General features: G+C 39.0%; 7 protein-coding genes across 11 annotated transcripts in view; 4 read left to right on the top strand and 3 right to left on the bottom strand.

The window, feature by feature from the left end:
• Window positions 1–6443, bottom strand: part of LOC135939141 (lutropin-choriogonadotropic hormone receptor-like) — a 42769-nt gene extending 36326 nt beyond the window's left edge. For 2 of the 4 annotated variants that reach the window (XM_065483352.1, XM_065483355.1), the window contains exon 1: window positions 6010–6443. In XM_065483352.1, the coding sequence (XP_065339424.1) occupies window positions 6010–6029 (20 nt within the window). In that variant the 5' untranslated portion in view covers window positions 6030–6443. The remainder of the gene's footprint in view (window positions 1–6009) is intronic. The other 2 variants (XM_065483353.1, XM_065483354.1) reach the window with 2 other exon arrangements.
• Window positions 6444–10008: 3565 nt separating this feature from the next.
• Window positions 10009–11683, top strand: LOC135939186 (DNA repair protein RAD51 homolog 3-like). Its single transcript, XM_065483418.1, has 8 exons — window positions 10009–10267; window positions 10368–10471; window positions 10535–10656; window positions 10713–10810; window positions 10864–10985; window positions 11052–11171; window positions 11229–11411; window positions 11469–11683. Exons 1-8 carry the CDS (start codon window positions 10159–10161, stop codon window positions 11496–11498), a joined length of 888 nt encoding a protein of 295 aa, XP_065339490.1. The 5' UTR covers window positions 10009–10158; the 3' UTR covers window positions 11499–11683.
• Window positions 11684–12063: 380 nt separating this feature from the next.
• Window positions 12064–14484, top strand: LOC135939987 (phosphoribosyl pyrophosphate synthase-associated protein 2). Its single transcript, XM_065484614.1, has 7 exons — window positions 12064–12266; window positions 12330–12449; window positions 12581–12690; window positions 12750–12928; window positions 13030–13308; window positions 13502–13648; window positions 13783–14484. The coding sequence occupies exons 1-7, from the start codon at window positions 12190–12192 to the stop codon at window positions 13939–13941; spliced, it is 1071 nt and encodes a 356-aa protein (XP_065340686.1). The 5' UTR covers window positions 12064–12189; the 3' UTR covers window positions 13942–14484.
• A 224-nt stretch (window positions 14485–14708) lies between these two features.
• Pex2 (peroxin 2) lies at window positions 14709–16641 on the top strand. 2 transcript variants are annotated; one of them, XM_065486428.1, is made up of 7 exons: window positions 14709–14867; window positions 14979–15056; window positions 15169–15231; window positions 15420–15596; window positions 15654–15854; window positions 15907–16110; window positions 16235–16641. In XM_065486428.1, exons 1-7 carry the CDS (start codon window positions 14826–14828, stop codon window positions 16316–16318), a joined length of 849 nt encoding a protein of 282 aa, XP_065342500.1. In that variant the 5' UTR covers window positions 14709–14825; the 3' UTR covers window positions 16319–16641. The 2 variants fall into 2 exon arrangements, with proteins under 2 accessions (XP_065342500.1, XP_065342501.1); XM_065486429.1 differs by lacking the exon at window positions 14979–15056 and having other exon boundaries at window positions 14742–14867.
• A 785-nt stretch (window positions 16642–17426) lies between these two features.
• On the top strand, window positions 17427–19391 carry mad2 (mitotic arrest deficient 2). Its single transcript, XM_065486432.1, has 5 exons — window positions 17427–17936; window positions 18273–18419; window positions 18485–18605; window positions 18669–18781; window positions 18836–19391. Exons 1-5 carry the CDS (start codon window positions 17861–17863, stop codon window positions 19000–19002), a joined length of 624 nt encoding a protein of 207 aa, XP_065342504.1. The 5' UTR covers window positions 17427–17860; the 3' UTR covers window positions 19003–19391.
• Window positions 19083–22987, bottom strand: LOC135941134 (transducin beta-like protein 3). The gene is made up of 15 exons (XM_065486423.1): window positions 22824–22987; window positions 22702–22753; window positions 22417–22636; window positions 22188–22362; window positions 21977–22135; window positions 21740–21918; window positions 21491–21684; window positions 21229–21432; window positions 20647–20824; window positions 20475–20596; window positions 20113–20268; window positions 19895–20060; window positions 19620–19844; window positions 19428–19552; window positions 19083–19293 (listed from the first exon to the last, which is right to left on the bottom strand). The coding sequence occupies exons 1-15, from the start codon at window positions 22850–22852 to the stop codon at window positions 19120–19122; spliced, it is 2358 nt and encodes a 785-aa protein (XP_065342495.1). The 5' UTR covers window positions 22853–22987; the 3' UTR covers window positions 19083–19119.
• Window positions 22988–23604: 617 nt separating this feature from the next.
• Window positions 23605–25847, bottom strand: Nacalpha (nascent polypeptide associated complex protein alpha subunit). The gene is made up of 4 exons (XM_065486431.1): window positions 25687–25847; window positions 24493–24763; window positions 23911–24288; window positions 23605–23845 (listed from the first exon to the last, which is right to left on the bottom strand). Exons 2-4 carry the CDS (start codon window positions 24757–24759, stop codon window positions 23831–23833), a joined length of 660 nt encoding a protein of 219 aa, XP_065342503.1. The 5' UTR covers window positions 24760–24763; window positions 25687–25847; the 3' UTR covers window positions 23605–23830.
• Window positions 25848–26157: the final 310 nt, after the last annotated feature.

The following is a 26157-nucleotide window of genomic DNA, read 5'->3' as shown; positions in this document are numbered from 1 at the left end:
ACACACACACACACACACACACACACACACACACACACACACACACACACACACACACACACACACACACACATATAAGAACACCACTCTTCCTCCCGCTGGCAGCCGGGCCAGCCAGCCAGCCGGTCTGGTCTGCGGCTCCATCCCATTGTGCCCCCGTCGCACGCGGCCTTCGCTGGCCCACTTTCCGCGCGGCACGCGGAGCGGATAATGAGGCCAGGGAATTCATACGGCAGCTTGATTTGCACATTCGCGGGCGCGCGCTTAAATTTCTGCCGCCGCCGCCACCACTAAGGAGCTGGAAATTCCCTCGGGGATTCCACTTTCTTATTTGAGCCAGCCATTTGTTTCCCGCAAGAAGCAGATTGTGTACGTGCGTGTGCTTACATACATATGTGCGCTGAGCGGATGCTGTGCACAGCATGCCACGAAGAGAATTCTGCAAATTTGCATTTACAAATGAAATATATATTCATCTAATTTTGTCGAGCAGCAGCAAACCACTGAGAGAAGTACAAGAGTGACACGTGTTTTCGGTGTCTCATGAATGTTAAAGTTGAAAATCAAATTTTAGTTGGTGTGTATTGACTCCAATCCAGTTGCTCCAGGTGTGAATCGATCGTGCAAACTGTTAGAGGAGTGCTAATTTTGTTACCTCTTGAAAAACAACATTTTACGCATCCTCTCCAGTTCAAGGAGTAAATGTCCCCGTCTGTTTGCTGAGTGCACTATGTCCCGTGTCGTGTCAAGCATGTCGCAAGAGCTGCCATCCCAAAGAAAATCAAGAAATCGGTCCGTGACGCAGCTAACTTTTGCTGCTAGCGAGCACGGCCCATTTTTTCGCAGAAACTTTATGCCTCTCACGAGACGACGGCACTAGTGTAGTTTATATCAAACAACTTCTCCGACTCAGACGAAACAAATTCCCGCCGTGTAGTTGAATTCGAAATCGTCTCTGTCAGTCAGCTTTTCGATACGAATGCACCCTCCTGAGAGGGTAATATTGTTTTCGCCCAGTCTGGCGGCTGCTACGTTCCAGTCTACTAGAGCCAATAAATTATTATCACCTATTAAAGTGCATACCCTGCTTTCGCTGGTAAGCAAAATGCCACGCGTCCGAGCAGAGCGCTAATAAAAGTGGAGGTAGGAGAGTTGTGCGCGAGGGCACTTCAGTTTACAGCGAGCAGAGAGCAAACATACCTCTCGAGGTGCAATATAAACATCTCGAGGGAGCCAACGAGAGATGCATCGCCGCACAATTCCTCTCTGAAGAGCCGAACCGAACGTAAAAAGCGGGAAATATGGCGATGCGAAACAAAAATATATTTGTAACCGAATGGGAAAGCAAATATTTTAGCTCGGCGGAGAGAACAGAGAGAGCGTAATAAAATTTGCTTGCTATTTCAAGCTCCTTTGTTCGTCGACTGCGTCCAATTTATCGGCTCCCTTGCGTGTTTCGGTGGAAGCATAAGAGCTTTTTAAATCACTGGAGACGTGCCTGGTTTGATACTCGCTTGCGACATGACAGAAAATTAATTGTGCTCTTGCGCGCACCTTTGTAGTTTAATAAAGCAGTTTATGGCAGTGGTAAATATTTAATCTGCGTCTGTTGCGTTTTGCGAAGCGGCAGCGACGCTCACTCGAATCAGTATATTGACAGTAGAAGATTAATTTACCTCGAATAGACTGGCTCGTCGTCAGTGTCTCACCAGCTAGCAAACGAACCGTAACACTCACAATATTGCGCATCCTGTCTATATGCCAGTTTGAACTGACTGATTGGTGCTTGAGCTATTTAAAGAGATGATTAATTTCAGACATAGGAATTTCCAAAGGAACACGAGATCTAAAATGTGGCGGCTGGTGGAGTCCCCTATTAAAAACAGGAAAGGCAGAAAATATGAAAAATTATTGTTGTTTGAACCCGTGATGCTGGATTTTTTTTTGCAAAGAACATCAACACTTCAGCAACTTCCAAATGATTTTGCCTCAGCACATAGCCATATTGAACACGATTGATTTCTGAGTGCAATAAAAAAGAGAAGGGAAGGATTCCTTGCGTGCCACCTGCTCTCGCACCCTCCTAGCGACTCAACTCTTTCTTAAGAAATTCACAAAGCCCAAATTCCAACCCTCATAAGAAGAAATTTCTCAGAGAACTTCTGCCACTTACAACACGAAATTGAACTTTTTATTTAGAATTTAAAGTTACTTGCAAATTATTGAATAAAGCTGATCATCAGTTTTTCTACAGATCCATGATCTATGCTGAATGCATCGTCTCACGGAATCGGCGCATCTAGCTCACTTTGGCACGACCTCAATCTTATTTTACACGGACATTACATGCGTACTCGAGTTGTAAACAAGGCGCAGGCTTACATTTCCGAGGAGGGAAAGCGCTAATCTAGTGTACGGCGGTCAAATCAGCTTGCTTTGTTTGTTTGTTCACGCCAAAAGGAGTGTTTACAAGGGGCAAAACTTCTTAGAATAAAGTTTCTGCTAACGTGATTTCGATGTTTTATTGCAGACCCCATCCATCCTTCGCCCGGCGTTGTTTTAACACTGATAGCAGACACACAAAGCATTTATTCAAGTGCAGCGCGAGATGAGCAGTTCCAACACCCTGCTCTTCTCGTTTGCCTCGTGGCAAACAAATTTAGGTTCCACCGTCGGCGAATGCGTTAAAACAAAAGCTGCGGATGATAAAGCGTGAGACTGGAGACACACGCTGTGACAAGTGTGTCCCACGAGTCGGAAAGCGGCGCCGTCATCGAGTGTACTTTAAGTTCAGCAAACAATTAAAAGCACGGAGCGAACGAGAAGCAGCTGCCGCCCGTGCGCGCGATTGCAATTTGGCGAAGCTGTTAAGCGCAGGCAGCGAAAAAGCGGGATTCCTCTCTCGCACTTGATTAGAGCGGAGATTGTGCGCGCGGGGCTTTGCGGCCCGACGACAACCAGCACATAAACACTGAGCAAGCCAGCCGCTCGCTGCCTTTATTAGTGCGGCTAATTAACACTGCAGTGCCACCGGAGTCACGAGATACGCACTTTTGACACGGAGTCGCGCGTCCACCTCAACCAGCGTGTGGGCCGTGCTTATTTGAGAAGCCGCGAAAATGGTCACTATTCCTCGCTGCTGCTCTCGATCTAGCCGAGAACCCTTTGAGCCACAGATTGATTGATGCGCTCCATGGGCGCTGTAATTCAATCAAGAGTATGTCATGTAGCCGACCGCAGAGGTGGCCTGACGTGTGTCTGTGTGTTGTGCATGAAACGGACGGATCGGAGTTGCCGTTGACTATTTCGAGAACTGATCAATTAACTCAATTAATTCGTCGCTGGCTCGGCGCTTGATGATTTGCATCCATTATAAATAAAGTTGACCGTTGATTGGCTCGGCGCTTGATGATTTGCATCCATTATAAATAAAGTTGACCGTTGATGCGGTTTGCGCAGGACTTTTGAGAAGTCAATTGTTTTTACTTGATTGGAACCAGTTTTAAATTATTTGTATTGGTTTTGCAGCTTGTGCTGTTAAATGGCAAAAAAAAACAATTTTCCCTGAACGCTCGCAATGTGGGATGTGGGCGCGGAAATTATGACAGTTGCGTATACACAATCTATTAGTCTTGCTGTCGTCCTGCGGAGAGAAAAATTGTCAATTTTTTGTGTTGAGCGTTAGTGTATATGGTGCTAAAAGCAAAAATTTGTTTCTCATTGTCAAGCAAATTGGAAGTTGCTATAGTGTAGCTTTAAAAAGTTCTACTTCACTCTAAAAACGTGCTTCTTTTTTAATAAACACCAGAACACGTTTTTCTTTATTTTCCTCGCTCTGAATTTTCATGCAGTGCGATGGGGAAAAGGGGCCTTTGATTATGCAAAACAAACTTCAAGGCTTTAAGCAAACACAAAACAAGCTGAATGCACAGCAACAATTTCTCCGCATCCATGAAACCCAAACTGAAAATTGCGTTGCTGTTTCGACTAGGCGACAGGAGGAAACAAAAAGTTCAATTTCCGGTGTTTGCGAATTAGCAGAAGCATGACAATTAATTACAAATGACCGAAAATAAATGGCGGCCCAAGCGTGGCATTTGCTCTCGAGAGAGTTAAGGTCAGGTTGATTTGCACGGCGAGCGCGTTGTTTGCAGACAGAGCAGGTAAAAATAGCCCCGTATGTGGTAATTAGCTGCCTGTCAAGTGGCGCATGCACTTGCAAAACCCTGAAAGAGCAAAGTCGTGTCCACTGAGGGTCTCCGCCTAGCTTATCACCTCGGCGAGCAAATTAAAATTTTGTTGTTATTGTGGTGCATGCGCCCGGCAGGAGACAAGACGGCGCACAAACTAGGCTCAAGGCGATACGACGCGAAACGAAATGGGACACTGAGGGAGCACATTCTGCCAAACATTATTTATTTGGAGATTAATCCGTGAACCACCAGGAGAGGAAAAGATCGAGTGGCCAAGCGTTTCTTGTTGATCTGTCTCAAGTCTTTTTCGCGCTCTAAAAGTCCAATGTTACCAATATACTGCCTAAAACTTTCTAATTCCCTCAAACATTCAAAATTTTCAAGCAATCTCAAAGTTTTGAAATTAAATTCCTTCTCAAAACAAGTGAGAGCATGAAAATAATGTAAAATGGAAGCTCCCACGGGAAATTCGGAGAAAATACACCTTAATAGTTTGTAGCACTGACCCTCAGCGCATAAATTAAAATTAAATCACGATATTTTTCTTCTTTCTATACCAAGGACCATTTCTTGTAACTTATTAATGAAAATATCTCTCAAATGAAGCTCATTATTGATTTGTTTGCGTAACATCCGGTTAATAATTATTGTTCACCGTGAGTGTTAATTAATAAATTTGTATATGTTTTTCAAAGAGGAACAATACATTACCTAATTAAAGCTATAACCGTAGCTATAAAAGAATAGTTATGTAAGTCTTAGACAAATTCGGCTAACATTGGTCAGCAGATGTGTTGTAATTAAAGTGGATAATGAAACCAACACATGCACTTTGAGTCAGTTAGTTACTGAAAGCAGGTAAGTGGCAATTAGCGGGGACAACTCTGGCTTTGACTGCACCTTTATCTTTTAACGACCGAGAAGCGGTCGAAGCATAGTGTCAATTGTAATTATATTTTTCAGGACAAATATAACGTTTACGTGACAATTTCTGAACCAGTGAGATTCTACTTCTGTTTTCAATTTCTACGAAAAAACCAATCGGAATCTATATTGACGCTTCATCGTATATGCAAAACTACAAAGCACCCGCATCTCCGCTTGGTTCCCGCGATTTTTCTTTTAATAGCGGCGAGCACTGATGTTCGCAATCTTTGCGGCTTTGTTAAATGCAAATTTTTCCCCGCTGAATATAATGTGATGCGCTGACGACGAGGAATTCGCGCGCCCCATCGCCTTTCAGAATATAAAAGAAACCCCCGATTTGCATTCGCTCTACATTGGGATTCTGCGAAACCAAAACGGACTGATGATATTCCGAGGAATTATTTTGATCTTGAAAGCGAAATTTGTCCATTCATGCTAGTCTCTAATATCGAGTTCATTAAGAAAAATATCTTCCTACACAGCAAAATTTCCAGTCTTCAGCTTTTCGGAGAAATTCTATTTGAGATGAAGCCATTTATTTATTACAAGTTTACCAGAAAATGCAAAAACTCAATTTCTGCGCAAGATTTTAAATTCTCTGAATTCTATGAAACTAATTTCACAGCAAGATATTATTATTGAATCTATGGTTGGAAAAAATCTATTAAATGTTTAGGTTAAAGTAAAAAGCATTGTCCACTTCTAATAGGGCGTAGGTAGATCAAGAAATTAAAAATTGATTTTTCTTCCCGTGTATGCAAATTATTTAAATTATTGTTAAGCACGTTTTTTTCCACTATAATTCTATTTCTGTAGATGGTAGGATGATTGAAAAGAGGCTACCGTCGGCAGAAGTGGCAAGAGAGCAAAAAATCAAGATGACACTGACCTGGCGGCGAGGCGGGTCATGGCGTGGGGCAGGTCATCCCGGGTGGTGTGCACGCCACTGTCCGTCAACCACTACTGCCAGCGAGCAGGGCGTCGCGGACCAATTGTACCTTTCGGGGCACGCAGCGAGCAAGGCGAGCGGGCGCAGCCGCACTCCACGTGCGCTTATGACTTTTTCAGCAGCATCTGCAGTGCAAAACACGACCAAGAGATATACACCAGCGTACAGCTCACGCGTCATCGGAGACGCCGTCTCTCTCACTTGGCCACCCTATAGCTGTCCAAATATTAATACAAACGAGTTTTTCTCGGCAAGGGGCTGTTTTTTTCTTTGGCTCTGAGGACCTAGGGGTGCATGGGAATTTCCTTCATCAAATATTTCCGTTCAGCAATATTCTCTTCTCCTGATGTAGTCAAGATAAATTTATTCGGTTCGATCTTCACTTGATTTTCATGAGCATTTCCCAATGAATAATATACAAAACTAAATTGAAAAGTCAAGAATAGAGAAAAACTAAAGAGAGATCTCGTGTATGATATTAATGTAATTAGGTTTCCACCAGAAGCTCTACGACAAGCATTATGTGTGTAAAATCAATTCTGAATGACACACAGGGGGGTAATTTGGAATTCTAGATAGTTGTCATCGCTTATCGCGTGTAGTTCTTTGCCGCCACCGAGCTAAAATTTGGCTCTAGATGTTGAGCAAGCTACCACCTCAAAATTTCAACCTCTAATTTCAAAATCTTAATGAAAGAAAAACTTACGTTGTGGAGATTAACAAATAGAGAAAAATATGTTCAGCATACTTTAAGGGAAACAAAAATACAACACGTCCTCCAGTGAGTGTCCCTCGGTGTTTAACAGTGATCCTCTCCAATTGAAACTCGTACATTTTATCTCTGAACGTTCTTGCCAATAACATCATTAATTATAATAATTTTATTGTTCTTTCAAATTATCTCCAATAAATCCATAATTTATCACACCATCGTCAGCTATATCTTGGATGGAAAGTAACTATTTTCACTCCAAGTTGTTATTTCTAGAAAACATGTATGTGCCTCGTAATTTGCGATGTGACTTAGAGGAATTTAATATAAAGCTTGATGAAGTTTACGCACAAGCCTTTGCCTCGCATTTTAGAGCACACGCATTATTGCATTGCGCACACTTGCAATGCTAGAATTTGTGGGGGGTCGAGAGCGTACTAAATGCTTATACTTGTAAGAACGTTTAACTCCTCTTACATTGCCATTGCCATATAATGAGTACATTATTTGGAATTATGGAAAATTTTAAAAACCAGTTAGCTGCTTGCTGGTTTGTATATCTATCTACAGCATGCATGAATTAATATCACCGGACTATTGCCTATAGCGTTCAAATAAAAAGATCAACAGCGCTATTTTAAAAAGGAGCAGACCCTTGCGGCGTGTGCTGCCCCATGGATAAATCAGGAGAGTATATTGTATTCTTAACCACTATGTCACAAATACTCCGCAATGTTTTAATAAGTATATAAAACAATAAAATAGCATTCTGTAGTACAAATATTTAACGGAATATAAAACACACCAAAGTATAAATCTATTTGTATTATTATATATTGCTTTGGAATTAAGACAAAATAAACAAATTATCACTTAACTTACTGTGCACTGGCGAGCACATACAAAGAAAAGGCAAAAATATAACTATGGCCGCAATGAAGCTGCAAAAACAGCTAAAAACAAAATTTCTTTCCACACCATGCCAATTGAAATATCAAAATTCATAGTATTTTTATAGCAATGGATTCCAGCCTATCACGGATGAGTGAAATTAGACACACAATATAAAAAATAGTAATATATGTATATCTATATACATATCCTGCAAAAATCAATGTGTTTAAACAACCAGATTGAATTTCTTCAGTGAAACGTCGGAGCCGGTAGCCTCCTCTCAATATCGGCACTGAATTTAATTGAGACCGAGACTGCATACCTTAATTGACACGCCAGACAATTAATCATGAAAAGCAAACAGGTGCGTTAACCAGCAAAGCAGTTAAGTAAATGGGTTACTGCATAATTTGCATATTTCCCAAAAGTCTCAACAGTGTGTTTCGCAATTCAAATTTTAGTATATAAGCACAAATTAATCCAGTTAGCTTAAAATTTCAAATTCATGGCTACGAAAAATGTAATTCATAATAATTAGTATTCAATGAAATAGGAATTAAAGCAATCCAAAAAACTGCAACAAGGATCACGTTTAGGCATAAAAAATAATTATAAATTAGAGCTCACAAAAATTTTAATGAAGGCTTCTCTCAGGGGAGGCTGGATCTGGGCTGGATATGCGGAGCTGCACACTGAGATCGGGAAATGAAATATATAACACTAACACCACCCACACACAGAGTTAACAAGATGAGTTACCAAGTTTCATACCATCGTGTTCTCTGTATCCCCTTCAGCCCATACGCAAACGAGCCATCTGTGTGCTCTAGTTGAGAAACGAGATATTCGCAGGAAATTGTCATGCTCTCAAGCTAGAATAATTGTTTGTAAAAAACAAATGTTAGAGCAAGTTTTGCTATTTCCCGCAAAGCGTATACGCAAATAAAATTATTTTAATCAGAATGCCATGGCTTGTGCCACTTAAATTTGTCAAAGAGCGAGCTGTAGAGCCGAGGTAGAAGTGCGGTGGAAATAAATTGCGGCGAACGCGAGTTTTTTTTCGCCTGCTTGGGCAATCGTAATTGGAAAATCCAGAAAAAAAATTTCACCGTCACTTGATAATAATTACTTTGCCTGATTTCTGTTCAGTTCAATAAAGCGCTTAAGATCTGACTTTCCCTTCATACAGCCTCACTCCATGCCCCTCGCCCCTCAGATAAAATTCTATTCTTTTAAATTATCTTTTATCGCCGACGTGATCATTATTATTGGAAATAAATCTGAGACGGTTTTATATTTTACTTTTTTCTTCATACAAACTTTTTCAGAATACAAACTTCTAAAAATGCGCAAATCAAATCTGCACACAAATAAAAATAATGCAAGGTCACATAACATGATCAATACAATTCAAGCTTAAAAAGTTTAACAAAAAACGACTTACAATTAGTAAAAGTTACACAGGATATTGAATGGAGACTTTCATGGCTCTTTGTTAATAGTGGACAACGGGCAACCTTCGAAAGTACGGAATCACCCTCGAAAGGGTGCTGTTCAGTGGAGTCGTTGTCTCGGAGCTAAACATAATTAAATAACAATTAATTCCACGATTTAACTTTTCAGCGAAAGCAGTCTGTTAACTGTGAACTCTGGGGAAAATCTATCGATTCGATTCAATTTAATTTTTAAACACCTGTCCTGATATATACCTGGATTATCAGTGAAAAACTTAAATTGGAATAAGAATATTTCCTGAGAGTATATTCAATTCACTCAGAAAAATGGTTTTGCATTATTTTGAGAAAAATTATTTTTCTGCTTTATCATGGTTTGAAAATTTTGATTATCTCCAAGGATTACTCAGCTTTTCAGAACTGTTTGTTGATTGTATAATGAAGCAGCGCGCGCTGCAGTGAAAAATACTTCTAGATACTTTTGATATGATTTGTTCAAGTCAATAATTATCCTTCTCTTGAAATAGATATTAATTTTATAAACTAATAAAGAATACAATTAAGATATTTTATTTTAGTAAAATACCATTGTGTAGTGAAAATAACGGAAAAGAGAAGGGGATTTAAATATATTGAATACATGCTCAAGTTATAAACGGATATACGCGAAGAAAAATAGAGAAATAATAATTATTATTATGGATTGTCGCGCTGGATCAAATTATTCTGACTCTAGTAGAGGGGGGAGGGGGAGGAGCTGACACGGGCAGCTGGAGCTGAACCAGAGCTGACTGAGCTTGGTGTTGGTGAACTTGTAAACAAAGAAACCTTTCCAAGCAGCAATCTGAGTTCTTAGTTCCGAGTGGTTCCGAGTCAGAGAAAAAGACAAGAAAGAGCAGTAAGAATAATTGAAAGTATACACGAAGAAGCTGAAACGAAAAGCGTCCAATGATTATTTCTGCTTAAGAAATCAGAGGAGAGCAGGAAAGAAACCAGTGAACGCTTCGTGTCTGAGAAACATACAACATAATGAATCTCGAGCCAGCAGAATTTCTCTCTATTTCGGACGGAGGAAAACAGGCCTTGAAAGACGCGAGAGTTGCTCTCGTTGAAAACCTCGTGGGCTCCGATCAGAATCGTATGTTGGAATCATCGTTTGATTATTGTTTTTGCCTTGCCCAGTGAAGACTCAATTTTATATACTAGCGCTGGAGTTGATTTTCTGTTTGTGTTTTCAGAGGTACAAACGATATTGCAGCCAATGCAGAGGGGTGATGAAATTTATCTTAAGCAACTGGCGTCCGAAACGCTGACAGAATCTTGTTTTGATCTATTTTTGCAGGTACGGTTAATCTTTACGTCATGCCAATAATTTCCTCAACTAATTTATTTCTATTGACCGCAGAAAGATAGAGAGCAGTTTTGGATAGGATCCGAGAAGCTTAGAACGATAATGGACGGAGGATTCAGAACAAAGTCCATAACGGAAATCTGCGGCTTGCCTGGCTCTGGCAAAACTCAATTTTGGTGCTAAATTGACAAATTTTTAGAACGGAATCATTTCAACATAAAATTTTTTAAAGTATGCAGTTGTGCGCCTTCTGCCAATTGCCAGAGAACGTGGGAAAGCTTTCATTGTATATCGACACAAATTTTGGATTCACTCAAAACAGATATAGAGGTATTAACAGCGGTAAATGACATGCATTTCCAATTAATTTTTGTGATTTTAAGAGATCTGCAGCTCAAACGGCATTACGTCTGATATTGGCCCTATGGTAATGAGAATACTTTCTGCTAGTCAATTAATAGCTGCAATAAAGTCAATGAGAGACTTGCTATGCAATAATGAAAATGTGAGTGCTTGAAAACTTTCAATGCTTAAATCAGCTAAACTAAAATACATATTTATTTCATTTCAGATTAAACTTGTCATAATTGACAGCTTCAGTCGACCGTTCCTTTTTAAACAAACTTCATCAATGCTGCTGTCTGCTGTTTTAATGGAGCTTCAAGAACTTGCTTTGGAATTTAACTTAGTGGTTAGTTTACCTTTGTTTTTTTTTACTTGTGCTTCATGTAAGTATGTTATGATGCAGGTTGTTATCACCTCCCAAATGACAAGTAAACAAACAATGGATCAATCCACTAAACACCAGTCTACCCTTCGCAGCAGCTATTCTTACTATGTTAATGAAAGACTGACTTTGTGGCAAAGAGAGCAGAGACAAGAGATAATATTTTCAAAAAAGAGTAACATTATTGGCTCGGCAAATTATCAGGTGTGTGCAACTTAACATTAACTTACGATTTAACTGAAATAATAAAATATTTTGCAGATTAAACTTGATGGACTGATTGTAACATAACACAAAGCCTACTGGAGAGCGCAATTTTTTGCCACTTGGAGACTGCAAGTGCAACTTAACTGATATCTGAAGAAAAAAAAATACCAAATTTGTGTACTGTGAAATTATAATGATTTTTAAATCAATTAAGCAGAGCAAAAATTTGGACTGTAATTTAAATAAATATTTAGTAATGTGATCCCACAGCTAGTCTTGTTTTCTTCTGAGGAATTTATCCCCCAAAATGCTTCATGGAAAAAAGTTAAAAATTTTCGTGTTTCTGTAGGACTGTTTGTTAGGTATTGCGTGTCCTTTAGATAGATGATAGGCGCCTGTCAGAGTTTGAAAGTTTTTTTTATTTTTTTAAAGAAAAAACTATTACGTTACTGATAAAAGTCGAATAAATATTAAAGTCGCCTCTCCACAAATTGATACGTGGGTGATGAAAAATAAAGATTCAAATTCAAAACCTGAAGCAATTTATATTAGACGACTATTGGCTAGGTAGGGAGAAATACGTCACGTGTTGAGGGGTCAGCGACCAATAGGGGAGCAGGTTACTGCCTATCAACAGAGTTGTTGGACTTGTAAACATCAGGAACAGCAGTGGATATCTTTCGTGAGTCGCCGCTTGCCGACATTTTACTAATTCGATTTGGTTTTTGAACGGCTTAACACCATTCCTGGGCAACGGAAAAAGCGTAGTTCCGCGATGGAGCTCCCAACGTCCACGGACATTATGATAATCACGGGAAATTCCCACACGGAGCTCGCTAAATTGATCGCCAAGTAAGTTGCATGCCGGCCACGCAGAAAACCTTAATTTACCCATTCATTCGATCGTTAATTTAGTCGCTTGGGCGTGAAATTGGGCGGCACTGCTGTCTACCACAAGACAAACAGAGAGACGATGGTGGAAATCGGTGATTCTGTTCGAGGGAAGGATGTTTACATCATTCAAACTGGCACCAAGTAAGTAGATTTTTTATTACATAAGTACATACAGAAGTTTGATCAAGTGAAACCATTTGACCGCCTTCCTGCTCTAATAAGTTTTGCATCGATCAACAGGCTCTAATTAAACAATAATATTATTCTCTCAGGGATGTAAACAACAACATCATGGAGCTACTGATCATGGCTTACGCCTGCAAGACCTCATCTGCAAAAAACATAGTCGCAGTCATTCCATATCTGCCTTACAGCAAGCAGTGTAAGATGAATTGCACACATCTTTTGAGACTATGCAGCTGATAATTAATTTTGCTGCAGGCAAGATGAGAAAACGAGGCTGCATCGTTTCCAAGCTGCTGGCCAAGATGATGTGCAAGTCTGGATTGAAGCATGTGATTACTATGGATTTACACCAGAAAGAAATCCAGGGATTTTTTGACTGTCCGGTGGATAACCTCAGAGCTTCACCGTTTTTGCTGCAGTACATTCAAGAAAGTGTCAGTATTCAATTTTTCTTTTCGATCCTCCAAGTTGGGTCCTTTTCTTCATAAAAATGCGCTCCTAATGACAATTTTTTTTACTGCATTTGCTTTCGCAGATCCCGGACTACCGAAATGCTGTAATTGTGGCTCGCAACCCTGGCTCTGCTAAGAAGGCCACTTCCTATGCTGAGCGTCTCAGGCTGGGAATCGCGGTCATCCACGGGGAGCAAAAAGAGGCTGAATCTGACATGGTGGACGGCCGGTACTCGCCACCCACACTGCCTAAAACTTCGAGGACCATGGACGTTGGCGTTGGTGTCCCTGTCCATCCTGCTAAAGAGAAACCCCCAATCAATGTTGTGGGTGACGTTGGTGGACGCATTGCTATCATGGTGGTACGTATTGTTATGCTGAAGTAGTAACAAAGCGCTTGATTAGTTGAGGGATCAGGCCTCTTTTCCCAGTTATTTTTTTTTTGAAAATTGTGAAATTTTCAATGCCTTTCCATTGATTGTGATTTTTAATGTTAATTGTGGCTCACATTTAGCTCTAAAGATTTTCTAAATAGTTTTGATTATCTTTTTGCAGGATGACCTGATTGATGATGTGCAATCATTTGTGGCAGCTGCTGAAGTTTTGAAGGAAAGAGGTGCATATAAAATCTATGTGCTTGCGACTCACGGCCTACTATCATCAGACGCACCCAGGTTAATTGAAGATTCTTCTATTGATGAGGTATTTAATGATTTTTTCTTCTCTGTTGCTATTCTGGCCCCAGTTTGATTTTGCTTGGGTTAATTTCATCAGCACCTTTTTCAGGTTGGCTACAATAGGAGTTTGCTTTTATACAGGTTATCTTTTTTTCGCAGGTCGTTGTCACCAATACTATACCTCACGAGCTGCAGAAGATGCAGTGCCATAAAATCAAAACGGTTGACATCAGTGTTCTGCTATCAGAGGCGATTCGCCGCATTCACAACAAAGAGTCGATGTCTTATTTGTTCAAGAATGTCACTCTTGAAGATTGAAACACCTTCCTGGGTGTCATCCGAGCCTTCTGTAGTATAAAAGTTATCGATTTTGATGTACACCTTTAATCACTACTCTATTGCAATCGATCAGTCAAAGCACCTTCAGCTAAGTTTCTTCGATTTAATAAGCAGGATGAGTTCCTACCTATCGAATTTTGGAAATCGAAGAGCTCCCAGAGCTTGTTTACACTTTTAAGCTGAAAAACTTGAATGGTAGTTTCAGATATTTTTATATTCCAGTTGACAATTGGTGTCACCATCAGCTAACAAAAATTAGTTTCAATATTATATAATTTTGCATTTCATGGAAAATTTATTTTTGTTTTCACATTATTTGACTTGTCAGGGTTTGTTATATCTTGGTGGCAGTCAAAAACCGAGATACAAGATAAAAAATAAAAGAAAGGATATCAATACTTTATTTTAAGATGCGAATTTTCTGGGATATAACGTAGCTAGTATTCCATCATATTAACGTGGAAGAAAAACAATGTGTTACTTGAATGTGCTCATAAAATAAATCAATGAATATTACGCTAATTTTATTGCTTTAATTTTTATTCATACTTCACTGACCTGATTAAATACTTGAGAATTATTAACTCACAATGGATATTGCATAACAAATGAAAGAAATCGGCAATTGATATTAAATTGTTAAATAAAAAATCAGTAAAGTTGGCGCCAAAAATTTCCAAACTAGTCGTAGTCGTAAGCTAGCCAATGACGTTTTGTGTTTTGAACCAGATGACCATTGTTATGATATGAGTTTGCGAGTTTTTCTCTCTTCAGTCTCTTCTCCGCTGCTTGAAGTTCATTGCATTATATTAAAGAACAAAAAGATGTGAAAGTAGCTAACCTGTTAAGATCTGCATTTTAATATGACTGCACCGAAGAGAAAGCACGTCCCTCGGATAACGCAGGTGTCCAAATCAAATTTGATGTTTTAACTTTTAACATCAAACACTTTTCAATTAATATTTTTAACTAGGGATAAAAACGCTAAAATGTTAATATGCATCCATAATTTTCAGCTCGATTCTGCCTCTTTAGATAAAGAAATCAACTCTGTTTTAAAGCTGGAGGTTGAAGAGATATTGCGGTCAACTGCGGTAGGTTTGTTTGAACTTAAAAATAATTTATTTTCCTATCTTTGTCGCACTCTCGGCACTGTAGCGGTTCCCGAACACTATATAAAAATGTAATACTGTTTTATTATTGCAGCCTTATGCATTGACGAGATATGAACCGGAGATTGATGCCCTTTTAAGTTTGCTTGTTTGGAAAGTAAGTATTTATTGTGCTACATGTTGTGTGGAAAAAATTTCAAGAACATGTCGGATCTCTTCGCACAGTGACTTATCCTACTGAAATTGCTACTAATTTTTTTAAATTAATTTGTAATCTGCCAATTAGAATTATTATACCTTAAAATAACCTGACTTTATATGGTTTATTAATTATCAATTTGCCAGCTCTCTGTCTACGATAAAGGAGCAACATTTGGCCAGTCTTTGCTAGACTTAAAGTACTACAATAGCAGCAGCAGGAAACGAATATTACTGGCAGCTTTAGTCATTGGAGGGAAATATGTGATTTCAAGAACACGCACCGTGGCCAAAGTACTGATTGATGAAAGCAATTTCCATGTGGTAATTCAATTAAAAGTTTGAAACGTGCTTTTACTTGAATAGAAAATCTTATTTCAGGTAGAGCAGGTTTTTCGAACTGCAGACACACTCTTCAGGATAGCAAATTTAGCCAATCGTGTTATTTTTCTAACTGAAGGCCAGTATCCTGGGTTGGCGGAGCGTGTTCTTCGAATGCCACCGACACCAGCCTCAGAGCAGCACAACCGAAACGTAGGCTATTCCTACATGACCAGAGAACTTTTGTGGCACAGCCTGATAGTATGGACTTATTTAATATGTAACCAATGCGGTGCTAATTTTTAACTTGCAGGAGCTTCTCCTCTTTGTTCTTCCCCTCATTAACTACAGAGCATGGTATGCCAAAGTTAGGTCCTTGTTCCGAACAAAGTCTGAACTTAGAGAGTTTGACACGCCGGAGCTGACTCTAATGTCAACTTGCGCCGTTTGTAATGAGAAACCAATCCTTCCTCAACACATCGGATGCTCACATGTGTTTTGTGCCTATTGCGTTAAGGTGACTACCGCCAAAAATATCAAATCAATAATGCAATTTAAAAGTTCATTGAAACATAAGAGACTAAATGATCCTTCTCATTATATTTGAAAAGTTAGAGCTATAACAGCTTTTTTTATTTCAGGGCAACCTAGCTGCCAGTAAAGCATTCCAGTGTCCTCTGTGTGGAGCTCTCGCTGAGAATAAAGTCAGGCCACTAATAATTTAACCACAAATTCTTTGTTATAATGCAAGATAATCGAAGTGATGGAAACTATTTTGTTTGTTACTACTTAAATCGTGACGTTTTATTTACCAAAACAACGCTATGATCACAAAACCTTGGTATCTTTGTGAAAGTAAAAAAATATGTATTTCCACTCCACAGACAGCGAATTTTCAGGAATCACAATGTTGGGATTTTTAAGTATACACGCTGCTGAAGTGGCTTAAGCAGCATACAAATTTGGAAACTTCTCAAGTAGTGATGATTGATTGACAAGAACATCATTTTTAAAAACTTTCAATAAACCTTATCTGGAATGTCCAGGCTATTGCAGTATATTATTTGTAAAAAGGTTTCATTAAAATGCGAGATTTATGTTAAATTCAAAATTTTCAGACTGATGGAGAACTTGCACTTTTCTCGCTCACTTAATCTGCATAATTATCAGGGATATCCGCATTTTATAATAAGAGTACAAGGAAATCCAATTAATTCACTTGGTACACTAAAATGCAATTTCAAAAATTCAGGAAATTTGATAACTGTTCAAACGAGTTTGGAAAGTGATCGAGATATGAAAGTTTACCATAAATATAACACAGAAGTCGTGAGATTTCAAAGGAACAGAACTAAATTGGTTCGAATTTCATCACTGTCGGGCGCTCCGTTCGGTCTCCATGAGACACTCCCGGACGAGGATCCTGGCGTGGACTAGACCTCTTTTGAGGCGCTCAGCAGAGCTCTTGTTGCCGGCGTATGAGGGGCGGATGTCGAGGCCCATTTCCTCAATGACTAAAAGTAGCTGTGCGTACTTTGATTGGGGCACTGCCTGGTGATGTTGTAGCATTGGGAACATGTCTGGGTTCGCTCCAGCCGCAATAGCGGCGGCCCGCTGCTCTGCCATCATTTCTTCTTCCATTCTCTTGAGCCGCGCTTTCTCAGAGATCGAGATTGAGATTCCAAGGTAGTCAATTCTACGGGAAATTAAGCCTGTGTTATCATAAATTTATGAGATAGGTCAACATTAATGCTATTTTTATTTTATTTACCAACACAACCTTCCCAATGGTAAACAGTTACAGCTGGCTACAGCTGAGATGATGACGCTCACTGTCACTGTCGCTAATGAATCTATTTATCATTTCTGATTGGACGTAGCAAGCCGAAACCGCTAAATCTATCATTTTTATCAATGCGCGTGCGTCATTATTAGGTGGTTAGGAGGTTCAGATTTTAGTAAAATATAAACCAAAAGTTAATACTCAAAATAGCACAAGAATACTACAGCATATAATAAGAAATTAAGCTTTTGAAACTCAAGTTTTAGTTTTACAAAATCATGAAAGCCATTAAAAGTGCAAGTATTTTTGGTTTAAATTTGTCAAGCTTTTTAGTTGCAGCTCTTTCCTCCTGTCTAAACTACCCTGCTCTTTGCGACTGATTTGGCTGCAGCTTGGTCTGCGAAAGCGCGGGCAGGCACTGCTTTTGCTGTTAATAAAGTGAAACTTGACCAGGAACTATAGAATTTAGGTAATAATATAAAAAATGGCAGGTATTAAGCAAGACACCAAAAGCGCTATCACATTGCGTGGATCTGCTGATATTATTTCTGAATTCCTAGGTAGGTATTTATCTACTACATATTCCAGAATTTTAATTGAGAAATTAAAAATATGATTATGTATAACAAAAATATTTGGTACGTTTTTCCGTGTTTGTACACACATAATAGTATAGATAAACATCTAATATAATATTAAATTTACAAAGTAGAATTATTATATGTACATATTTCCATAATTGTATTTTTAACGTATGCTTATCATTATGAACATTATCTACTATAAAACCATAATTTCGTGTATTTTCGTGCCATCCAAAGTATTAAAAATATGTAACAATATTCCTGAATTTATTTGGTTAAAATTTGTGACTTTTATTTCTTTGCGCCTCACAGATTATGGTGTAAACAGCATTCTTTTCCAACGAGGAATTTACCCAAGTGACTCATTCAGCGCTGATCAAAAGTATGGCCTTACCATCTTGAAGTCTGCTGATGATAAGGTGAAGTCGTTCTTGCAAAATGTCTTGGATCAAACAAAAGGTAGCAATTCATTCATAATTTGTGTCCAGGCTTAATGCATTAAGTAAATTTTTATTTGTTCGTAGAATGGATTGCCTCTAAGAAAATTCAGAAAATCACCATGGTCATTTGCAATGCTGACACCAAAGACGTTTTAGAATGCTGGGACTTCAAACTTCAACTTGAGAAAGGGAGCGAGCAAGACAAGTTAGTTATATTTGAAGAGTACTGTTGAGCTTCTTTTATAAATACTAAATTTTTCCTATTTAGTGAGGCCGAAATTGTTGGACACAAAGACCTAAAAGTGATCCAGAGTGAGATCCGAGATGTTATCCGACAAATCACAGGATGTGTCACATTCCTACCCTTGCTGGACTGCCCTTGTAAGTTAAATCTTAGAGTGCTCTGTATTTTGATTTATTTTCCTTCTCACATAGGCTCGTTTGACCTGCAAGTCTACACTGACACAACTTGCGATGTGCCTGAGGGCTGGGAGGAGAGTGCACCAAAGCTTATAGACAACTGCCAAGAGCTGAAGATGCGTTCGTTTTCCACGTCTGTTCACACTGTGGAAACGGCTGTTTGCTATAAACTGAACTTGTGAGAAGTGACAACCGCCAACCACCACGAAGTTAAAATTCATTCCATTTTGCTCAAGATGTGAAAATTTTTATGTGTCAGAAATTTAATTGACAATTTCGTATTAATCTAAAATATAACGTTAAGCTTCATCAGGCATTAAAGTCATTCTCGCAGCCGTGTACGTTAAGAAATGAAGGTCAGCACGTAGCTGTGAAAGCCGTTGAAAGTGCTTCTGAGTGTAGGCTAGTGCGTGTGCTAGATCCTGCGTGCTGAGCTGGACGGAACCTTCTGTCAGCATAAATTCCAAGATCAACTGAAAAAAATTTATAGCTTCAAATTAATTGTTCAATTGACATAAGTCTATTTAGATCCAATAAACTGATGATCTAAATTTTTAATACCAATGCATAATATTACGTTTCTTAATTCACAAAATTGATTGAATACCTGTGCCATGCTGCAATTCCTGGTGTTTGTGTTCCACTTAAGTGCCAGTTGCAGCAAAGATTCCTGCAATTCTGGTGAAAGTTTTTCCACACATGCCCGCAGCATATTTTTGTCCTCTGACAAAGCTATACAAAGTTAATGATCAAGAATTACTCAATTGTAATAGATATGAGACACACTAGATGAACTTACTCTGAATAATTTTGAGAGAAGTGTTCGGCCTGTTGAGCTGTAGAGCTAGCTCAAGAGCGGCGTCATACATCTTGTTGTGAAGAAGGTTGGACAGGGTTTGGTCCTGTTCGACCCTCTCCACCATCTCCTTCCTGGCCTGTTCCTGTTTTTCAACAGTCGTGTCCTTCCAGATGACAAACTTTGAGTCTGATCCTCCAGACGCAAAATGAGCCTTGTCGGAGTGAACTGGAAAAAATGTTGAAAAATTATTGACACTTCACAAGAAGGCAATTTACCAGCCAAAGCCCAAACTCTTCCTTCGTGACCATCTAGAGTCAAACAGCACTCGCTGTTTTTTACCGTCCACAATTTGAGCAGACCGTCCCCTGAGCTGGTCAAAAATTGCAACCCCGCTGCAACAAACTCCAGCTTCAAAACCGACGCGTCATGTCCTTCGAAAGTCTAATGAGCGTTGTTGATTAGATAGCAGTGTGGTGGATAACTTTATGCTCACCTTAATACAAGTCAGGTCTGCTAAATTCCAAAGTCGCACAGTGCAGTCAGCAGAGCCTGTCGCCAAAACTTGGTCAGCTGGTGAAAATCTGGCGCACCAGACCCCTCTTTTGTGTCCGCGAAGAGTTCCAATTAGTGTCAAGTCACTATTCCAGAGCTAAAATTAAAAGTAATTGTCATGCACTTGTGCACCAAAACACAGGGAAAAACAACTTCCATGAAACAGGATTATGTTAAATCTGATATCTCAAACATCAATCTTCAGCTTACTCTCCATTAGAGAATTAACAATTCGACTGATATTACGCTCAGCTTCATATTATGTGAAGTATCTTTTTCAATAAATCTGAGGAACAAACTAACCTTCGCAGTTTTGTCTTGGCTAGCAGAGGCAACAATTTTGTCATTAGGAGAAACACTCAGACCGTTGATTTCTTTATCATGGGCAATAACAGAATGCTTAGATGAGAGTGTGTATTGTCCATCTGTAATTCTAAAGTTAGATCAAATTGGATGATACAGCTCAAGATCCTACCGGAATTTTTAATTTCCCACGCTTTGATGCAATTATCTTGTGCGCCAGAATACAACCAATTCGCAGTTGTTCTGCTGAAAGCAATGGCACCAACAGAATTCATGTGGATCATTCCAGAGGCAACGCAAGTCGCTGTGCTTTGCTCTTCGTCAACTATCCAAAGTCGCACAGAATTGTCCTGTAAATTTAAGGATTAAAATATAATTTTCATATAAACATTGCGTCAATATGACTATCAATGCTGATTGTGAGAGAAAAAGAAAACCATTTTTCTTGTCTTATTGAAAGCTATTTTTTATAACCACATTTATAACAATCTATTCTTCAATAATGTCATATCATAAGCTTATTTAGATCCATAAATGGCGATATTATTGGAATTTGGACACTGGTTTTCTACCCTAGACAGCACAATGTTTAGTTGAGCGGTTGCATGTCTAAGTTTGTTGAAGATAAAAACAAATTAACATTATTCAATTAACTTTCCTTCCACTGAAAACTGAAGCTCTTTAAACGAAGGCACTTATTATTTAACAAATATTTAAAAAATGTATTACATCTTAAAAAATGTTAAGTACTCACCTTTGCCGAAGACGCCAGGAGATTTGGCTGCAAAGGAGTTGCGCAGAGAGCCAGAACAATGTCGGTATGGCCTTTGAGCAGGATGCAGTGCATATCCTTCATTCTGTACAGCTTAATGTCTGGGCTGTTGCTCGCTACGGCCAAATGCGTGTCATCCTTGCCACAAAAGGTGATATCCAAGATTTCATCGCAGTAGCCAGTTAACTATATAATTCAATTAATTGAGAGAATAAGAGTATGATTGACTATAAAATATAATTACCAGGCGCTGGCATTTGAAGTCACTGAGAGAGTGTAGCACGATTGTGTGTTCAACGCCAACCATAGCAAGAGTATTTCCATTCAGCATCAGTGAAATCACAGCCAAACCACCAGGCTCGGCGGAAGGCGAAATTTGCGAGTCTGACTGCACATAAACCTCTTTGGCTTTTTCCACCTGCCACACTCTGACAACACCTGACAGAATAAACCCAATAAGAATGCTATCCAAATAAACTATTTTAAAACAAACCTTTCTCTCCTGCAACAGCAACATGGGGTCCACTGTTGGATCCAACGTGGTAGTTTCCAGGTAAAATGCAGTCATTTGGAAGCAAAACTAGCCCTTCGATACTTTCAAAAATTGGAATGGTCTTCAAAATAGTTCCTTTGTCCAAATTCCAGAGGCAAATCACAGCGTCCCGACCGGCACTAAAATATCAACAGTATATAACTCTTAAGCACCAAAATGTCTTCTCCCTTTTCATACCTGATAAGCTGGTTTTCAGAAAAAGCGAAGGCAGTGACCTGACTGAAGTGAGACTCCAATACCAATTTTTCTGCACCATCGCTGACAGACCAGCTCCGAATTTTGCAGTCGTCGCCAGCCGCAAATACCTCGTTCGAGTTCGGGCGGAACTTCAGAACACTGAAAATAAAAATTTTGAAATTCAACTTAAATTTCCTTAAACTTTACATACCTAGTTACACCTTGGCACCCTTTTAGACTGGCAATGCAATTGAAGTTTGCCAACTCCCAAACTCGAATTTTTGAATCACTTCCCCCTGTTGCCAGGTACAGGCAATCTTCATCAACTGCAATTTGAGCCACCGGTCCTTTGTGCACCGATTTCCAGGTACGCAATATTTTATTCTCTAAAAAAACAGCCAGTTAAACATTTCAGTTTCAAGATGAAATCAGGATCATACCTTTCCGGCACCATTTAATCATCAAACCACTTCTGTAACTAGCGAACAGATACGAGCCAAACTCGTCTTCGCAAACAGAAAAAGCGGTGACGGGGTCATCTTTTATATCAGAATCTCCAGTAGAATTGTCAAACGAGTACAAAACTTTTCCACTCTCCAGCTCAAGCATGTGAATTTTGGCACCATCCTGGCACAGCATATGATTCCCATCTTGAGTCCACTAAAACATTTCAATTACCATTATTATTCTTTTGTGGTGACAGTGGAAATTAAAAAAATACACACCGCTATTTGGTTTCCAGTAAAAAATGCCGTGTACTGGGACTGCACTTCAAAGCTGAAAATATCATTATTCAATTTTCAACCATCCACAAAAATCCCAAAGGCGTGATATAAATTCAAGTCACCTTTCCAACAACTTGAACTGGCTTGCCATTGCAGATTTCACCACTAATCGAAGATCTCAAATAGATTTACGGTCGCTAGCTAATCAAATAAAATATAATTTAGCGACCGGTGAATTGTTCATCATCTAGGCAGGAACCAGGAACGCAAACGCACGTGTGATTATGATTGTTGTGATTTCGAGTTCACTACTTTGGTTACCGCGCTAGCCACCAGATGGCACAGCACACATCAAATAATGCAAGCGTTCAGCGAAATGATAAATTGAACTGATGAATTACGTTCAACGAAGATTTTCAAATTAATTTCCATTACATAGAAATGCGATTTATTACAGTTCAATGTGCAAAAAGTTTTAAGCTGAACGTATTAACAAATTATGTAGCTTTCATGTATTTATAATCTACAGTAAATTAATATTTCAATTAATCAAGATACTATTTCAAGACAGCGGCATAATTGCGCATCGCTCTACAAAACCGTTTTATTTGTTGCCCTTTTCTTGCAAGAAAATTCCCATTTGGTTGTTGCGCTACGCTCAATTTTTCCGCTACCACAATTTTAACCTCTTTAACTTCAACCTTTCCTCATTCAAGAGCTTTTAAAATAAATCTTTTTAAATTATTTATTTCATATTTAGCTGTTCTAGTAATTATGAAAAAATTGACATTCTAACCCATTCATAAGGCAATGGGCTGCACTTTAAAATTTAGACTTTTCTTAAAGATGTTAATATCATTACCTGACAATCTTTTAATGGTTTTGGCAATGAAAGATGTTGGCTACAGTGTGGGCAATTTCCAGTCATATTTGGCCTGTATTTTATTAGTATGACCAAGGCGAACTTAGTGGTTTACATGTCACCTAGTATGCAAATAGCGAGTTGAAAGCAAAGTCATTTCAATTACTGCAATTCAAACTCAAACAGTTCTCATATTTTTACATTCTAGGTCAGAAATTATGGTGCATCCCTCAGGTGAGAAAGGATGTTTCCAGTGGGCCAAGAAAACTACATTGTTAATTCCTGCAACAAGCAATAAAAAGGTGGTTACATAACACAACTCAACTCAAATTTTAGTCTAAACTCACCATAATGGCATTTACAATGTCGTTTTGATTATTCTTTAATGCCTTTACAGCCTTGGACCGACTAACGCTCGCCTGCGACATAACCAGGTCCACGTCTTTGGCGTCCACTCCAGCCTCATCTACTTCTTCTTCTTCCGATTCCTCCTGGATTGGTGCAGGCATGGCTGCCTGGTGTCCAGCCTCGCCAGAGGGAGAAGCCTCAGGGGCCTTGAACTTTTCTGCAGCGGCAACTTGAGCTTGCTGGCTCAGATCCTCTATTTTGGCCTCTCCAAAAACGATATATGTATCAGAGGCTGGGTTTTTGTAGACGTCGGGTTTGTTGATGACAAAGAGTATGCTCTTTGATTTGCGGATGGTCACCCTGTTCACCCCAGTCACCTGCAAAATAATGCCAAAAATTATTTTCTAAACCATTCAAACCTAATTTTAATCAAGTTAATGTGCATTTGCTACAAGATCAGTCTGCCAAGGGGAATATCTTCAAATTTGTTAATTCAGTTGTTTAGCTAACCTTTTTATCATCATATCTAGCGCATGATATGTTATGGAATAATAATCTTAACTGTTGCAAATAATGCTTACAGGTTTGAGTCCAAGCTTGGACATGATCTTGCGGGCCTTCTTCTCCCCTCTGCTCTGCTTGGCCTTACTGATCAAGTCATCTGAGAGACTGGCAGCGTTGCCCATGTGAATGTTGGAGCTGCCTGGGAACTGACCAGCTCCCTTGTCGGCATCCTCCAGCTCAGGGATGGATTCATCGGAGTCGGACTCCGTTCCAGAGCCTGAGGCAGCGGCATCTCGCTTATTGCTCATAGTTGCTGGTTGGTCCAGTTCAGTCAACTCAGGCATTATACTGAAATTTGATTATGTTCGTTGTTAGCTGACAAATACAAAATACATGATGTATATTGTGACACAACATAATCATATTATTAAAAACGGGGACCAAGACAATTGATTTGCAGGCAGATTATTTTCTCCAGAGAAAAAAATTCAACGGAAGAAGAAAACTGACAAAAATATATTTATGTATCTAGATTTAGGGGTGATTCTACGCTCAGTTAACAATCAACACCACTAAATGTTTGGGAAGTTTGAAATTATGTATGGTATGATTGTGGATCAGTATAACTTTGTGGTGCACCTTGTTCCCGTTCCAGGTTATTATGGAATAATTACAATTTCCACCGGGCTACACCATGTCATCTCGCTAGTTTTTTTATGAGAATCTCATAATTATAAAAATATGGGTGGCACAAACTATTAAGTGAAATTGTAATTTTACCAAGCCACATGAACACAATTAATCTTTTGGCAACAGAACTATTTCAAACGCTACTCCCGGAAGTTAAGAAATGAAGAGAACACTTCAAGGTTAAATTTGGTAGGAATGGAATGCATAAACAACACACACGCGAGATTTAAGTGAGAAACTAGAGTTACACAAACATAAGACGCTATGATAATTAAGAAGTTTGGACAAGGAGGCATTATAACGAGAAACCTAACGAAAGAAAAGGGACAGCACGAAGTAGAAATGATCATGGTTCGTTGTTTGCTTCGTATTCTTCAGTGAATGCATTCTGTATCTTGAGACCGGGTATTGGGAGTTGAGGTTTGTTATTAAATGCCTGTAATTATGTTATTATCATTAATTTTATTATTATTTTGACATGCATCCATGCTAATGTGATTAAGTTAAAGATTCGGTGATCGAAATAACAAATTCAAGGGCTGATGTTCGAAATAAATAAGGATTGAATATAAATTACTTACTAAGAGTGTGCCTCTGTGTTTTGGCTCAGTCAAAATCGGGGACTGAGCGACTGTGGGTGGTAGAGAGAGGAGTACAGAACAAGCAGAAGCACTTACTGGGAGGTAGGGCGTAGGCTTGGTTCTTTCACGTTGGTGAGTGTGAGTGCCAAGCTATAAGAACTCCTTTCGTCACAACCATCGGAGCTAGGCGGTAAGGCGCAAGTTTCCTTCTTCCTTCCGCGGCGGTAAATTTTAAACAACTGATGGTCTTAGTATATTTTCCAATTTTAAAATCATTGAGAATGTCATGGTAAGGGTATTTTTGTGAAGAGTGACTCCTTGCTCTTGTTTAGAACAAGTTTAATACAGACATATTATTTATTTGGTATGATTTGAAGAATTTTGTAGAACATTCACTATAAAATAAACAATCAAATAATTGAATTTCAGGTCCAGTGTGATTGAGAGCTGTGGGTATTGGAGATTTTAAGA

Source organism: Cloeon dipterum, chromosome 3, assembly GCF_949628265.1.
Source record: "Cloeon dipterum chromosome 3, ieCloDipt1.1, whole genome shotgun sequence".
In the NCBI taxonomy this organism is placed as follows: domain Eukaryota; kingdom Metazoa; phylum Arthropoda; class Insecta; order Ephemeroptera; family Baetidae; genus Cloeon; species Cloeon dipterum.
Note: the sequence above shows the minus strand (reverse complement) of the source record. Positions and strands in the feature narration are given on the sequence as shown.

What these genes read in the sequence shown, in the direction of transcription:
- Pex2 (XM_065486428.1), top strand. Translation starts at nt 14,826, where the DNA reads ATGACTGCACCGAAGAGAAAGCACGTCCCTCGGATAACGCAG. An exon ending in ATGAAAGCAATTTCCATGTG is followed by an intron (nt 15,597 to 15,653) that starts GTAATTCAATTA and finishes ATCTTATTTCAG; the next exon opens with GTAGAGCAGGTTTTTCGAAC. An exon ending in TTTGTGCCTATTGCGTTAAG is followed by an intron (nt 16,111 to 16,234) that starts GTGACTACCGCC and finishes TTTTTATTTCAG; the next exon opens with GGCAACCTAGCTGCCAGTAA.
- LOC135941134 (XM_065486423.1), bottom strand. Translation starts at nt 22,852, where the DNA reads ATGGCAAGCCAGTTCAAGTTGTTGGAAAG. An exon ending in GGGTGCCAAGGTGTAACTAG is followed by an intron (nt 22,136 to 22,187) that starts GTATGTAAAGTT and finishes TTTTATTTTCAG; the next exon opens with TGTTCTGAAGTTCCGCCCGA. An exon ending in GTGGGAAATTAAAAATTCCG is followed by an intron (nt 20,597 to 20,646) that starts GTAGGATCTTGA and finishes TTAGAATTACAG; the next exon opens with ATGGACAATACACACTCTCA.
- LOC135939987 (XM_065484614.1), top strand. Translation starts at nt 12,190, where the DNA reads ATGGAGCTCCCAACGTCCACGGACATTATGATAATCACGGGAAATTCC. An exon ending in ATCATTCAAACTGGCACCAA is followed by an intron (nt 12,450 to 12,580) that starts GTAAGTAGATTT and finishes TTATTCTCTCAG; the next exon opens with GGATGTAAACAACAACATCA. An exon ending in TCTGCCTTACAGCAAGCAGT is followed by an intron (nt 12,691 to 12,749) that starts GTAAGATGAATT and finishes ATTTTGCTGCAG; the next exon opens with GCAAGATGAGAAAACGAGGC.
- LOC135939186 (XM_065483418.1), top strand. Translation starts at nt 10,159, where the DNA reads ATGAATCTCGAGCCAGCAGAATTTCTCTCTATTTCGGACGGAGGAAAA. An exon ending in CGTGGGCTCCGATCAGAATC is followed by an intron (nt 10,268 to 10,367) that starts GTATGTTGGAAT and finishes TTGTGTTTTCAG; the next exon opens with AGGTACAAACGATATTGCAG. An exon ending in TTGGCTCGGCAAATTATCAG is followed by an intron (nt 11,412 to 11,468) that starts GTGTGTGCAACT and finishes AATATTTTGCAG; the next exon opens with ATTAAACTTGATGGACTGAT.
- mad2 (XM_065486432.1), top strand. Translation starts at nt 17,861, where the DNA reads ATGGCAGGTATTAAGCAAGACACCAAAAGCGCTATCACATTGCGTGGA. An exon ending in TATTATTTCTGAATTCCTAG is followed by an intron (nt 17,937 to 18,272) that starts GTAGGTATTTAT and finishes TGCGCCTCACAG; the next exon opens with ATTATGGTGTAAACAGCATT. An exon ending in AAAGGGAGCGAGCAAGACAA is followed by an intron (nt 18,606 to 18,668) that starts GTTAGTTATATT and finishes TTTCCTATTTAG; the next exon opens with TGAGGCCGAAATTGTTGGAC.
- Nacalpha (XM_065486431.1), bottom strand. Translation starts at nt 24,759, where the DNA reads ATGCCTGAGTTGACTGAACTGGACCAACCAGCAACTATGAGCAATAAG. An exon ending in CCAAGCTTGGACTCAAACCT is followed by an intron (nt 24,289 to 24,492) that starts GTAAGCATTATT and finishes ATTATTTTGCAG; the next exon opens with GTGACTGGGGTGAACAGGGT.